The sequence below is a fragment of the Micromys minutus genome (genome assembly GCF_963924665.1).
Source record: "Micromys minutus genome assembly, chromosome: 2".
Classification (NCBI taxonomy): domain Eukaryota; kingdom Metazoa; phylum Chordata; class Mammalia; order Rodentia; family Muridae; genus Micromys; species Micromys minutus.
Genome location: NC_137971.1, coordinates 69350071 through 69366182, shown reverse-complemented (window position 1 = coordinate 69366182; position 16112 = coordinate 69350071). Strand labels below are relative to the sequence as shown.

The 16112-nt window shown below is 45.3% G+C and overlaps 1 protein-coding gene across 5 annotated transcripts in view; it reads left to right on the top strand.

The window, feature by feature from the left end:
- Positions 1–14329, top strand: part of PLPP4 (phospholipid phosphatase 4) — a gene marked incomplete at both ends in the record, with an annotated part of 138210 nt that extends 123881 nt beyond the window's left edge. For 2 of the 5 annotated variants that reach the window (XM_080911190.1, XM_080911189.1), the window contains 2 exons: positions 1642–1812; positions 14133–14329. In XM_080911190.1, coding sequence (XP_080767316.1) covers positions 1642–1812; positions 14133–14329 — 368 coding nt within the window. Of the gene's footprint in view, positions 1–1641; positions 1813–14132 lie in introns of those variants that run through there. The other 3 variants (XM_080911191.1, XM_080911192.1, XM_080911193.1) reach the window with 3 other exon arrangements.
- Positions 14330–16112: the final 1783 nt, after the last annotated feature.

The following is a 16112-nucleotide window of genomic DNA, read 5'->3' as shown; positions in this document are numbered from 1 at the left end:
TTGTGTAAGAAACTTTTTCGTGATGCCCACACTGCACTGCAGGCTTCGCACCCTCCCTTGGACTTGTTGGTGTGCTGAGGGAGTGTTTGCTGGAGCTGTTCCCCCAAAGTCACTGTGTGGGCTGAGTGTGTAGGAGCTCTCATCTTTAGAAGTATCTTCCGATCAAAATAAAGGTTTGGTAAGTCTGCCCTCTGCAGAAGAGGAACAGCTGTTGTAGCTCCTCAAGGAAAGCCTTTGAACTTTCATGGCATCCATTATAACCACAGGGGTGTTCAGATATGGCACACGGGGCTGCACCCAGGAACAGACACATCTAACCAGGGGCCATGCCAGACCACTACAGGTAGAGTGTCCAGCAAAAGGACCTGGATACCGGTAGTTTTTTGGTTTTGTTGTTGTCGTTATTTAAGGTTCCTTTCTCTGAAAGGGGACCCTGTGTGCATCCAGAGTTGGGCACCATTGTTCTAAGCCCCCAGAGGGCTTAAATTTCACTGACGTAAACCATGTTCTCTTTTTTTTAGCATCAATTCCTTTAAAAGTTTTTAATAGTAGCAATATTCCTACCTATTTATAGGGTGGGGTATGCTAGTTTGACATTTATACACAGTGCAGAATGATCAAGCCAAGGTAGCATTTCTGTTTCCTCAAACACCAATTGTGTAGGGACCTTTGGATACTTTTGTTGATCTTAAATACACAACAGATGCCATAGGTTATAGAAACCCTGTTGTGCTGTAGAGCATTAGAACCAAGTCTTTCTAACAAACTGCTCTGATGCCTTTTACCCAAACTGTATTCCAGTTATCTATTCTAGGCACCAGTGACCACTGTTTTACTCTGCTGTGAGATCAAAGGTGATCAAAAATATCTCACATGACTGAAAATGTATGGCATTTTCCTGTGTGCTTACTAGTTTTAACTGTTGATTTGATACAATTTAGAATCACTAGGAAAAAGGTTCTTAATGATGAATTTTATAGGATGGGTTGACCTATGTGTATGTATATGCAAGATTGTCTTACTTGGTAAATTATGAAAGATCTAGCTCCTTGTGGGCAGCATCATTCCCTAGACACCATTAACAGTATAAAAAAGGAAAAAGGTATCCGAGAGTATGAAAGCATGTTTCCATACATTTATTCTCTCTGCTTTTGGCTATGCATCTGATGCTTGCTCCTGGATTCATGTTCAGCTACCTTTCTTAAAAAGCCCAGGCTCCCATGCCTAGGGATGATACTGCCCACAGTGGGCTGGGCCCTCCTCCCTCCGTTAGCACTCTACAGATTCGCTCATGGGTCAATCTGATGAAGGCAGTTTCTTAACTGAGGTTTCATCTTCCCAGGTATGTCAAGTTGACAACCAAGATCACCTTTCACAGGAATCATTAACCCTTTGTTGAATGAGTGAATGAGTAAAAGAATAATGACAGAATAGGCTTTGGGCACAAGCAGACCTGGAAGGTTATTCTCATGGTTGACTGTTTATTCTAGAACAGTTGTGGCAGGAGATCAGATTTCCTACAAGGTGCCTGGTTCCTCTTGACCTTGGCCTATGAAGATGGCAGACAGGAAGTTCAAGATACACCGAGTTCCTGTTGTTCCTCACCTGCTAGGTTAATACCTACTTTTTTCTCTTTGGCAGTTGCCTTCTCGGGCCTGGGTTTCACAACATTCTACCTGGCTGGCAAGCTGCACTGCTTCACGGAGAGTGGGCGGGGGAAGAGCTGGCGGCTCTGTGCTGCCATCTTGCCTTTGTACTGTGCCATGATGATCGCCCTGTCCCGCATGTGTGACTACAAGCATCACTGGCAAGGTGAGTCCCTGAGAAGTCCTCTCAGTGGCCATTCCTTCTTCCGGGGATGGATACTGGGCACTCATTGAATTGGGAAGAATTGAGTCCCCACTGTCAGAAGCTGGACAAGATAAGGTTATAAAACACAGGTCTGTTCAAGTATGTCCTGGTATTCATCTTGCCCTGGTGCAAAGTTCTTCTCATGATCTCAAGAAGACTGCTCAAGAGCTCCCAGGATATCAGGTCTTCACTCTGGCCTCAGACCCATGTGAAAATGTGATTTCTCTGCTGGATCATGCGTCAGTCTCAGTGCCAAGTTGGGTTTGGCTCCTTTCCCATTGCAAATCTAGTCCCCAAGGACATATTCCTCAGTACAGAGGCTGTAACAAAGGGTACGTACAGTCCAGGGACCCAACTTCACTAATATTCTCAGAGGCCACCACAAAGTTTTGCCTCAAGCCTGGGGTGAGGCTTGGCTTTGTCTCAAGGCTGTGGTAGGACTTAACATCTGCCCCAGCTGTGGTGAGGCTTGCCTCTATCACAGGGCTCAGACAAGGCTTGTCTTTATTGCAAGACAAGCCTGGAACTTTCTCTGTCTCAAGGCAAGGGTAAATCTTGCTTCTGAGCAGCAGTCCTAGGGAAGTCCTTCTAACCTAAATCACAAACAAGTGAGAGGTTTGTTCCTGGCATGGGACCGACCTTACCATGCCTCTGCCAATAAACTGCAACTCACAGTTGGCCAGAAGAGAACCACTGCCTGTCATAAGAGACAGAGAGCAGAGACAAAAGTGACAGCCAGAGTAGGTGTGGCTTCCAGGGATATTAGGATCAATGGGTGGTGCTTCCCACAATGGCATTCTCATGCCACCTCTGCCAGCTTCATGCACATCCAATTAGTCTTGCACTTCTACCCTGGAATAGGAAAGAGTCTCATGTGGTGTCCAGGGGTCTGCATGGCTGACAAGCCTTTCTGGTCACTTCCAAGAAAGAGTCACCAGTAAAGAACCAGCTTCTTCTGCTCCCTCCCAGCTTCCGGTCTACTCCCAGCCCTCCTGAAGCTCTTGTCCTGGGAGTCAGGTATCTGAAATGGCATTTTGAAGTTGGATGGTGCAGGGTGTGTGGAGGAGATACAGAGGCACAGTTTAGACTGGGGGGGGGGCGTGTGGTCACCCAGTGCACCCCAAGTGGAGGAGGTAAAGAAAGGACCACTGAGCTGTAGATGTAGCCCACCCTTGTCCTTTATCTTTACCACCGAGTTAAGCAAAGTTCCTGGTGTCATGAAAACCACATTCTAAGAAGAAAAGAGGGACCGGGTAAGTCCCTGGGTCAACAGCAACAGGGGCATGTCTTCACAGCATCTGAATATTTCACAGAGCACTCCGATAGACTGGATGCAGCAATGAACCCACTGTTACTGATAAATACAAGGCACTGTGCACATCTGTGTCCTCATTGCCTCTCTCACTGTCACTGAGAAAAGATGTGTAGCATTTCCTAAGCAACTGATGTGGTGGCAGACGAATTCTTGCCATATGATCTGTTCATAAGTAAGCAATACTGAGTTTCCACTCTTATTTGGCCATCTTGGATTTGGGAAACAATGAAGAACTTCAAGGGGCTAGAGAAATAGCGCATGGGTAGAATGCTTGCCTAGCATGTGTGAAGTACCGGGTTCCACCCACAGCACTACATCAGCTGGGTGTGGAGGCGCACACTTAGGATTCTAGCACTAGGGAGGCGGAGGCAGGGTGACCTGAGGTTCAAGATCAGCCTTGGCTGCACAGTGAGTTCATGTTCATCCTGAGGTGTACGAGAACCTATCCCAAAATTTCAAAAAGGTTCAGAACTTATGTTCTCCTCCTTCTGGTATTGGATATTGTACTGGAAACCTGAGAAGCGAAACGTGAACTTTTTTAACCCTCTCTGACCCTAGCCGGACGTGTCGCCATCTTCTCTGTGGCTGAATCATGTAGCCACGAGGAAAGAATGAGACACTGTGTTGATTCAATCCTCAGTGTTTAGGGGAGAAGGAGGTGGCCTCTAAGGCTTTCGGCTTGATAAACACATGGCAGCCAGGCCTTTGATTGCAGTGTAGGTGGATGTTAGTAGAGGCAGGATGCTTGATTAAGGCAAATTGTTTTTGTTTTTTGTTTTTTTTCCTCTGTGGTGAACTGAGCTGCCCAGTGACCGTTGGTGGGGTCCATCAATCAAGGTGAAAATCTATATGGAACCCCAACAGGCATCAGCAAATTCTACTTGCTTCTCACTATTGTTAGTTAGCAACATTATTATTATGGGATTGTATGACTCCATTCCGGAAAGATTTAAGTGATGGTGTCTGTATGGAAATACAACTGATTACTTCATTACATATTCCTGTTTAATCAATATCCTATAATCTCACATGGCATGCTCTATTAGTTTTCATGGTTGGCTTTTATTTCTACCTCCCTAGCCCACCATAAATAGAAGTCTGGTTTGTTGTTGTTGTTGTTGTTTTGTTTTGTTTTTGTTTCTTTTGTTTGTTTGTTTGTTTTTACTGTATGAGAGAAATATGGGGGTATAGGCATAGAATGGGCTACACATAAAATGTTCAGTGAGACTTCCCCAGAAAGAGCTAGCTGGATCAATTCTGAAGCTCTATGTGGCTGACGTTCCCTTTGTCTTTGTGCTAGGCTGCCTTCCAGGTCTTTTGGAAGCCAGTGAGATTCACATGCTGTGCCAGGGCAAAGCCCAGTGCCTGGCAACAGGGCTCGCCTTTGTGATTAACCAGGAACACAAAGCATTTGAACTCAGAAATTTGTAGAATCCCCATTCTGGGAAAAGCAATGCAGAGAAGGACAGAGCATGCCAGAAGCCAGCTTCTGTCTCTTCTCACTCTTGGATATTTGTGGTCCCTGACCAGGGAAGAAACATCGCTAGGACTGGAAATAACATGTGCTTTGCTTTATCCCTGGGTGAATTAGCACTTGTACACACACACACACACACACACACACACACAGACCTCCATTAGGATATCAGACTGTAGGGTTGTTTCCACCAGACACCTACCAGTCCTGGGCCAAACTAACTATAGCCCTGCTGCTCTCCTAGAGTATTCCATCCCAAATGAATGTATCTCCCCTCCGTCCCCTACCTGTGTGGCATGGTTGGGCTCACAACATCCCATGTTATTTAGGGGCTTCAGACCCCAGCTGCCCATAATAAGCCCATGTCTATGCGGGTACTCAGGAGAGTGGGAACAGTCTGAAGCCCCATGGTGCCCCGTCCTCTATGCAGAGCTCACCAGACAGGCAGAACTTTGGCCGAGTTTTTCTGCTTGCTTCCTACATCCATGGATACTTTATTTCACTTTGCTCCAGGCATCCATGTATACTTTGTTTCAGTTTCCTAGGATCGCTTTCCTTCTTGGCTTCCTGCAGTTTTCTGTAAACGTATATGTTCAATGTATTTCTAGAATTTAATTCCTCCCCTGATGCTGCAATGTTCCTGCCTCCTCCTCTTCTTCTTCTTCTTCTTCTTCTTCTTCTTCTTCTTCTTCTTCTTCTTCTTCTTCTTCTTCTTCTTCTTCTTCTTCTTCTTCTTCTTCCTCTTCCTCTTCCTCTTCCTCTTCCTCTTCCTCTTCCTCTTCCTCTTCTTCTTCTTCTTCTTCTTCTTCTTCTTCTTCCTTCTTCTTCTTCTTCCTTCTTCTTCTTCCTTCCTTCTTCTTCTTCTTCTTCTTCTTCTTCTTCTTCTTCTTCTTCTTCTTCTTCTTCTTCTTCTTCTTCCTCCTCCTCCTCCTCCTCCTCCTCCTCCTCCTCCTCCTCCTCCTCCTCCTCCTTCTCCTCCTCCTTCTTCTTCTTCTTCTTCTTCTTCTCTTGTCCCTTTGCTACAGCCAGTAAGCCTTCAGTGACTCTGTGAGCTTGTCCAGGAGTTTTTGCAGGGATCCTCCACTGATGCTTTCTATATGCCTTCAGCATCAGAGCCCACACACTGCAGGGACCTACGTGAGCCCACCCTTCAGACCTGCCTGCGGGTGTGGCATCTTGCTGTTCCTAAAACACTCCAGGCCCATCTCACTCAGGGGCCTTTGCACTGGCTTCTTATGTGCCTGTCACACTTTCCTCCTTGGTGTGTGCATGCACTGGTCCTTTGCCCTTTTCTAGCCTGGTTCCACACATCACGTTGGCATAGACTTGATTTCTTTTCAGTTCATCACACTCCCTATATCCCAGCCCTCTACACTAACTTATTTGCGACCTTTTAACAATCAATTTAGTGCATACTGACAGTTTTCTGTTCCTATTCCTGGAATGAGGGAAGAAGACAAACTCTGTGAATACTGTCGATAGGCCTTATGTAAATAAATCATTTCTGGGGCTGTTATATGAAGGCAGCTATGCATCCCATGTAAATGAGCAGATCTGTGTCACTGGCTGACCCATCCAACATGCTATGTGCTGATACTGATGGAGTTTCCTAGACTTGCTGGGACAAACATCTAAGTACCAGATGTTTAGAATGACAGCGGTATATTCTTTCTATTCTTGAGGCTGGGCAAGGGACCATAAAGGCAGCCTTCCCAGAAACCTGCCAGTTTCTCATACCTAACTTGCTCCTTGGCTTGTGGAAGCAGAGTTCAGACTCTGCCCCTCTTCCCCGTGTCATTCTCCCTGCATCTCTTCACATCAACTCCCTCTGCCTTTCTCTGCCCTACCCATCCGCTCTTTATAAGAAAACCAGTCATACTGGGTTAGGACCCACCCCTGTGACCTCATTAGTTACGTCTAGGACGAGTTCACTTCCTGCTGCAAATGTAGCTACTTGGTAGTGTGATTACCTGTAGCATACATACATGGGGCTCTGGGTTCTTGGTAATACATAAAAATGGGCTATGATGGTTACACAGCTGTAACGACAGTGTTCAGAAAACGGCAGCAGCAAGACGAGAAATTCAAGGTCATCTTTGGTTCCACAGTGATCAAAGCCTTAAGACCCAGCCTCCTAATAACCCCTTGTAGTGTTATAAAGACTGGGAGTTTGACAGAAATTTTAAAAGGACATGGGTCAGCTCTATAAATATATGCTAAATATATTTAATATATTTATATTAATTATATTAATAAATATAAGTGAATGATTTTTAACTAACTTGCTCCTTTGTTTTCTCTTTTTACTTTTTTTTTTCCAAGTCAGCTTTACTGTGAGCTCAGGCTGCCCTAGAACTCATCTTATAATCCAGGATAGCGTCAAACTCAAGATCCTCCTGCCTCAACCTCTTCAGTACCTGGCATACAAAAATGCACATTGCTTCATGTGTGCTCTTCCCTTACAAGTCATATTTATTCTTTGCACTGGTAACAGCCTCAGCTGGATCAGGCAAGAGGGAAAGTTGTCTAGAGACTGAAGAAACTGCCCCAGTAGTGCTTGAGACATAGGTTCATAGTAACATACTAACAGAGGAAGAACAAGACAAACAGGAGGCATCTAGGAGCCCAGATGAGACAGGAAGTTGCTATTGGGTGCAGTAGTTGTGGATGTTAGAGGACAGACCCCTGTCATTACCCTGCCCACTGCAGGGAGGGGGTGTATGTTAGACCATCATTTACTTAGTTTGTCTTCATGTATGACAGCATCCCAAGCAGTGGCTGAGTAGCTTACCCTGTGTGCAAAAAGCAGTTTCCGCTACAGATAATGATGGCTTCCATCACTCGCTTGGATTGACTAGACCCTAAGGAGCAAAAGCCAATATTTCTGGGATATTGCGGGGTGACACAGATACTCTGAATTTCTCTGAACTTATCTAGCTAATTTCGCTATAATAAGCCACATTTTCTGTAAGTTCTTACCTCTTAAAAGTCGATCTTTAATTTTTTTCCCCACATTTTAGATACTCATTCCGTCATGCCTCCTTGTGTCTGTGGGCTCAGTAAAGCGTGTGGCCTGTAGGCCTCCAGTCCACACTTTACTAGATAGGTTGGTGTCATGAATATTCTTTTCTAAAAACTCAGTCACAAAATAAGAAATCTCACTAGTTAGAGAAACACTGGAAATAATTAGTAATAATAATAATAATCTGAACAGTCGGAAAGGTCAGATGCAATTGTTTCATTTTCCAGAGTTGGATTTTGCCCTACCATCTTGGGTCATGAAGCCCAAGGCATACACTCTTTAAAGTCAAGTGAACTCAATGAGGCTGGATGTTGTGTGTTCTTCCTGGGAACCTGCCAATGTTAGGAAGCCTTGTCCGTACTGTTATTGTCAACATAGCTCAGCGTATTGGTTGTGGAGGACCTGGTGAGGCCATTTTCTGTCCTTTGACCTCCCAAGATGAGGACTAGTTTGTGTGCATTTTAAAGGCACATTTATGTTCTCAGGTTGCTAGACTCGAAGTCACAGTTTCTTTGTCCCATTGGATACCATCTGGTGTTGGGTTTCTCCCTCTGATTTTATTTAAAAAAGGGGGGAGGGGCTCAGTTGAGCTCTGATTTGGCACTGTAAAGTTCTCCCTTTTGAAGTGCACAGTGCTGTGGGTTCTGTCTGCATATTCAGAATAGTGTAGCCATCATAAACCTACAGCAGATACCCTCCCCTGATCCTGGCAATACTGATTGACTTTTTGTCTCTGGCTTTGCCTGTTTTAGGCACCATGGAATTATGGCTATTTGTGGCTGGTGGTGTTGACAGTTAAGTGTGTTTTGTAGATGTTGTTCAGTGTATCTGTTTGCCAAACATTTACAAATTAGAAACTATTGAGTTTTTAGGCAATAGACCTGAGCTTGCTGTCTAGGAGCCTAGGTGCCATCTACTGGGCAGACAGACTTGGAAATTGGTACCAAACAGGGTGGAAGGTATGAGGCAACAAGATGATACCCTAGAGGCGAAATGGGACTGCGGTCCATGCTGAGGGCTCACCAGAGCTCTGAAAAATGTTCTTCATGCCAACCAGATGGATGATCGTATGTCCTATAGCCCCTTTATTAGATGGCCCCATGCAATGGTTTATAGATATGCTTGGCTCAGGAAGTGGCACTATTAGAAGATGTGGCCCTGATTAATTGTTACCTTTTTGGAGTAGGCATGCCACTGTGGATGTAGGTTTTCAGACCCTGATCCTACCTGCCTGGAAGTCAATATTCTGCTGGTAGCCTTCAGATGAAGATGTAGAACTCTCAGTTCCTCCTGTACCATGCCTACCTGATGCTGCCATATTCCTGCCTTGATAATAATGGACTAAACCTCTGAACCTGTAAGCCAGCCCAAATTAAATGTTGTCTTTATAAGAGTTGCCTTAGTCATGGTGTCTGCTCACAGCAGTAAAACCCTAAGACACCCCACCATAAGTTTCTCAGTCTGACAAGCCCCTTTATTCCACTTTTGGAAGCTTTATGCATTTCCTTCCTTCTTCTTAAAAAAGCACAGGTACCCATCTTGCCTCAACTTCCCCTATATAATGTTTGCTCAGTCTTAGGCTTCAACTTTTGAGTCATACCCTCAGCATAACTCTGTGTTCCAGGTTAGCCCAGGCCACACTGCTGAACGAGCTCTCAGGTCCCTATGATTCATGGTGCTTATCCCGGCTGCAGCTCACTGCTAAGTCATCCTTACACAGTCTCTGTCTTGCCCCTAGGACTGTAAACTCTGGGTGGCAGGGCCTCCTTTGCTTCATTAGGCCTGAGGTTGGAAATTTAACACCTCTCACACACACAATAAACTTAGGTGTTGAAAGATTGACATCGATGCTAATTAAGGAGGCAGCAGCATGTGGGTGCCAGAGACATGAAGAGCCATTCATTTTATTTTCTGAGTCTTTCAGGAGCATGCTACCATGCAGTGAAGACCTGTCTGTCTCTACCTGGTATCTGTCATCAGGATGTGAGTGTGAGTTAATTAAAACAACAGTAGCTACTTGAGCCCTTGATGACAAGCTCCTCATAAAGGAAGATAATTTTTGTTCACACATTGGTAATAAACACATTTCTGAGGGACTGTGGCTTAGAGAAGACTCCATCTTGTCCTCTGCTGTTTCCCACGCCCTTAGGCCTCTCTCTTGTTCCATGCAATAGGAACTAGCTTCGCATTTCCAGTTTCTCACATGCTGCTGCATCAGTGAGCCCAGGAAGCGTATGCCTGGAATTGTTAGATGGCTTTGGTCAATGACCCTCCTCTTGAGATGCTGTGCCATACAGAAGCCAGATGCTGTCATTTGTAGACTTAACTCTTTGGTCTGTCGGATAGTTAATGGCTCAAATGCAGGTTAGGTTTTGTGGTTTATTTTAGATGCTCCCTGAGCTTGGACGAGATAATAGCGAAATGTAATAGTGCATTGCAAAGACCTCGAACCAGAAAAGCCTGTGATGTGCTTTATGGACTGGCATCCAGACATTATGTGAAGAAGCACTTCATTTGAACTGTGGCTTCATTCCACGATGCTACCTGTGCCTTGAAGCCCTGTTCAAGAATTCATAGGATAAACTGCTTTACAGGTTCTTGAGGGACACGTATTTTCCAAGTTTATTTAAAATGCTACAAAGGGCTGGTGAGATGGTTCAGTGGGTAAAGGCACCTGGTGCCAAGTCTGACAATTAAGTTTGTTCACTGGGACACACATGGTGGAAGGAAAGAAACAGATCCTGTAATCTCTCTCTCTCTCTCTCTCTGTGTGTGTATGTGTGTGTGTATGCATGTGTGTCTGTTTCTCTCTGTCTCTGTGTGTCTCTCTGTCTCTGTCTCTCTGTTTCTCTCTCTCCCTCTCTCTCTCCCTCTCTCTCTCTCTCTCTCTCTCTCTCTCTCTCTCTCTCTCTCTCACACACACACACACACACACACACACACACAATTAGTTAATCTTTTGTTAAAAGAATGCTTCATTTAAAAATAAAATAAAGTGCTAGAAAAACATGGCCATGGCAGTGTTCCTGAGGTTCCAGTTCTGAATGTTGGCTCACTGTGTAGAAAGATGGTGACGAGTCAATGAACCCCCAAAAGTATTGGCATAAGATGTAAGAGGAGCATGATGAAGATAGCTGCTTTTGGGTCCTGTTGTGACATGCCCTGTGGCATCAACTTTAGTAATTGTAGCGGGAATTATTGTCATGGGCAATGAGGAGAATACTGAGACCTCATCTCCATCTGAGAGATAAGGAAGCCAAGACTCAGGTGGGTGAAAGGATTCGTCCTGGCAGAGGCTGCAGTGTCTCAGAGATTCTACCTCAGGGATATCCTTGAGTCAGGGTGAGAGTAGCTAATGTTATGTGCAAAGCCATGTCCAGGTGCATCCTTGACCTGGTCATAGGTGGGCCCTGGCCAGTCCCGGAAGCCCATAGCATCCAAGGCTTAATTCCACTAGCATCTTTCAATCCACCACTTCCCCTCTTGACAGCTGTTCACCAGGGCCAAGCAGACACTTGTATGTGCCCCTGACCTTTATGTCAGACTGCAGGAAGCCCCACTCCATCCATCTGTAAACAGTGACTATTCCTTAGCATCTTGCGTTTTCCGATTAGAATAACTTGTTTTTAAGTTATTCTTCCACACTCAGGGCCATGTGCTTTCCATACTCAGCTATAACCAACAAAGTGACAGAGGACCACAGAGGAAAGGGGCTCACTTAAGGATCCACAGAACAGTAGTCCAGTCTAACCTTACTGCGTATTCACCTCCCTCAGAGATCTGATTCTGCTACGAGCAGCAAGATATCGACCAAGAATTGAGGGGTCAGCAACACACAAGAAACACACAGCCCTTGTCCCCATAGAGTTCTTAGCCTAGTGTTAATCATCTGCCATTGAAAAGTTCACCATCATTCACCACTGAAATAGCCCAGGAATGGGGAGAGGTGGCTAGGGTGTGTACCCAGGCTTCATTGTACAAGGATAATGAGTTTGGAGTTGAACTATGAAAAGGGATTGAACAGGAGAGGAATCAGAAGGATCCTATCCTGAGGTCAGGATGGGAACTGCTTGTATACAACCAACAGAGCAGCAGGTACAGGCAGAAAGATTGTGAGTGAAGGGGACATGGCTAGAGTAGGTTGCAGAGCCCCATGAGCAGCTCTGATTGGGACAGGGTCTTCTTGGTTCTTGGGAGCAATGGCACTCCCAGTGAGCACAAGAGCAGTTGCATTTATTTGCACGTGAAGGAGGATCACTAGCTGTTGTGTCTGGACTCCATACTCTGGTCATCAGAGTAGTAGCTAAGCACTGGGCTACATGCCCTTGACATACATGCTTTGTCATGGAAATTTCTAGAATACAAGTACTCTTATCTATGCTTTTTTAATTGTTTTTCCTATTTTACACTGCAGACCAATAAAATTCCATGTACTGAATTGATGAACTTATTTAAGAGTGCTGCCAAGTCTGGTGACCTGAGTTTGATCCTCAGATCCACATTGTGAAAGGAGAGAAACAACTTCTGAAAGTTGTCCTCTAACACACAGTAACTGTAGCATTCAACATATACACACACACACATATACCTTCATGTACTAAATAAATTTTAAAATGGAAAAACATTTTAATTATTCTGATAGATCAAGGTAGAATCTAGATGCTTAAGAAGACCAGCAATGACACAAACACACAGCTACACAGAGAGGTTCATTTTCTGAAAAGATTCAAGGTTTTGACAACAACTCAATAAGATCTCTTGGAAGTAAAAGGCAATTAGCTTGACTTAAGCTGAGGTGGCTGCACAGCGTCTGATTTCATGAGAAGTGTGGGAGCGGTTATTTCCTATCTGACCCAAAGTGGACATAGCCATTGTCCCACAGGCCTGTTTATTCTAAAGGCCAGAACCTTAGAAAGTCACATGTTATCAAGCATAGAATGAACTTGTCAGGGTTTACATGGCTCCTAGACCAGAATAAGCTACAAACTCAGGCTAGTATTGTCCTAGTCCATTTTATCTGTCAACTCAATATAGCCTAGAGTCACCTGAATGGGTGCCTGAAATTAAAGCACGTCCCAGATCATATGGACCTGTATTCATGTACATGTGGGGTATAATACCTTCATTGTTAATTGATATAGAAGGCCCCAGCCCACTCTGGGTGACACCATTCCCTAGGCAGATCATCTGGGTTGTATTAAAGAAAAAAACGTAGCCAAACATAGGTCTTTAACTGAGCCACCAAGCTCAGTTTCTACTTCATGTTCTTTCTACGGCTTATCTTGATGATAGACTGAAGTCATAAGCTGAAGCAAAACTTTTTTCTTTCCTACGTTGATTTTGGTCATAGTATTTGTTAGCCCTGCTATGCACAGCAAGATATTGGCCCATTCCATTCACAGCAATGGAATTCAACTGGAAAGCTGGGGGAAATGGGGAGGCTTCCAACAGCCTGTAAGTAATGTGGACAATTTAACAAGCGAACTGGAGTAGAGGTGGAACATTTATAAGACGGCAACTGAGCATGGCGGTGACTGTGCCTGAGTCCCAGATTTCTTTTACTGTGCGAGGTCCACACAGGAGGTTTTGGCAGAAATGATCTGTCCAGTGAGTTTGGGTGTGCACCACACATTAAGAGCTGATGGGTAGGCCATCTTTATGGGGTCTCTACTGAGCAGTGGAGTGCCACGTTTGGTAGAGACCCGTCTGCCTGCAGGTGAGTAGGCTGCTTCATCTGCCCTACAACCCATCATCGCCTCATCTTGGAGATACCCACAGCTCATCAGAGGAACCGGGATCCTTTTTACAGAGTTCTAAAGAGTTTGCCAATTCTCAAAGCCTGTTAAAGGTTTTATTTACCATGGGCCTCTGAGGGTTTAATCTCATCCCAGAGAAACCAGTGAGGCAGAGACCAGAACACCTGCTAGGGTTTTGTAGCTCACCAGAAGGATCAAAAGACTCCAGCAAGACCGGCTTAGGAAAAATAAATGTCAATCTCTCTGGGGGTGTTCAGATGGGAGAGAGATGACTAGGATTCTCCTCCCAGAGTTCAGTTACTCTGAAAACTCTAGAACACCAGTCTGAACTCATGTAATACTCAGGTGTGGGTTGAAGAAGTGTGTGTTGGAGGGGTGTAGAGTCAAGTCTTCGATTTTTCAAAGATTATGTGTTTGTGGGAGTGTAAGGGGCAAGGCACATATTTTTCTCTCCTTTGCACAGTGAGCTGTTTCCCTTGGTTTTTAACATGTAAATGCTAGGAATGTTGGTCATTTGAAGAGGCCACCACAATTTGCACCCCCAATATGCTCTCTTTCCTCTGGTCTTCCAGGGGAGTGGGGTGGGGGTTGGGTTGGAGAGACTTAAAGCAATCCAGCATCTAGGGCAACTGGAAAAAGAACTTTCTGGAAGTCCAGGCTGACCACTCGAAGGAAGAATAACCATTTTTCTGCTTCCTCTCTCCTGACTAGATTCTTTTGTTGGAGGAGTGATTGGCCTGATTTTTGCCTATATTTGCTACAGACAGCATTATCCTCCTCTGGCCAATACAGCGTGCCACAAACCGTATGTCAGCCTCCGAGTGCCCACTTCACTGAAGGAGGAGAGGCCCACAGCCGACAGTGCGCCCACTTTGCCTCTGGAGGGGATCACCGAAGGGCCCGTATGACGGGTGTCTAGGGAAAATGGACGCTGAGCCCCTGGCTCATTCTTCTCCCCTGATGTCATAACACAGTAGAAAGGACTTCCTGCCATGTGATTCTCATCAGTTAATCTAAAGTCCCCTCGGCTTCTGTTCCGTGGATGGTGTTCTTGTCACTCTCCCTGTCTCCTTTCTACTCTTTGGATTTGTTGAGACACCAGGACCAGTCTCTGAGAGACCCACGCATAAGGAAGTTGGATGCAAGGGCAGGGTGGGCATGCTTGCTCATCCAGTGATCATTTATTTACCTGAGGTGTTTGCTGTAGCACCCACCTTTCTCCGTGTTCATGTCGTGAAACATAATAAAGTCTCCCACCCAGAAGACTTTGTGTTGGCCATCAATCAGCAAAAGTGATTAGGTATCGTGTTGTGTTTTACGGAGAGGTCCAAAACAGTCTCTGTCCCTGGATCATTCTAGGCTTGGAAGCAAGGGGCTGCCTGTGTAGGAAGGTTGGCTCAGGTTCTAGGTACAGAACGGTCGCCACCTTGCAGTGGAGGTTAGAAAGCCAGTTCTGGATGTGGTTCTGCCCTTACAAAGAAAGCTCAGAGGATGACGGAGTGAACTGTCTCCCAGGTGAGTAAGTTAGCTCTGTGGTTTCCCTTGTGGGATCGACTAGGGGAACAGGAGAAATGCAAATTGGCGATGAGGTGCCTTACCCTTCTGAGAGTCCCATGTTACACAGCTCTGTTCTAAGGGGTCTTTGATGGCAGCAGAACCCAGTTGCAGGCTGTAAGGAAGCAGCAACAAGCAGGCCGGGGAAAGAAAAAGAAAAGGAAAGGGAGCTGCTATCTCCGCTGTGGTCTTCCTGTTGTTGAATGCAGCAGGTTAGCATTGGTCTTTTTCAGGCTGAGCTCCCAGCTTAGTCTTTTCAGAGCTGAGAGCGATCCTTCAATCTGCTCTAGATCTCCAGATTTCTGGGCTTGGTTGCTGTGCAAGGTCTTTGATGTCTGAAGAATGCCATATTCTGGCAGCTAATGTAGCACGCCGCACTTTGAGAGACTCCTCTGTCTAAATCCCCGGCTGAGAAGCTCTGGGACGAGCAGACAGAGGCGTCACCATACATACACAGATCTGTTACCAGCTTCATGTGGCACTTGTGTGCCACCTGTTCCCGGCCCCCATCGTGGTCCTCTCCAGCTGTTCCCTCTGGCTGTGGTTTTGGTACAGAGCCACATGATGGCTCGATGGTAGGGGTGAAGCAGGTGAAACCCTAAATGAACTTCCAATCCAGGTCAAAACTTAGATTACAAAACAAACAAACAAACAAAAGACAGTGCAGCAGCCACATTCACGAGCCACCCTGAAAATGAACGTGAGGTCCAGTGAGATACCTCAGTGGATAAAGGTGCTCACTGTCAAGTCAGGCAACCCGAGTTTGATCCCCAGGACCTACCTATTTGGTTGAAAGAGAGAACCAGCTCCTGCAAGTTGTCCCTTGCATGCCACTCACACTCCATGAAATTCTCTCTCACACATGCACAAGTGCGTGCGCGCGCGCGCGCACACACACACACACACACACACACACACACACACTTGCATAACACACAAATAAATGTGTATTTTTAAAGAGAAAATGAATATGAGACACGTAACAAAAAAATCAGGATAGTTCATAAGACACAATTTTAAATCCAGAAATAAAATCCACACGAAACTTAAAAATTAATATCTGGACTGAAATAAAAATTTCTAGAATTTTCCGATCCAAAGGCAGGAGTAAAAATGCAAGAAAAAGTGATGCTGTTT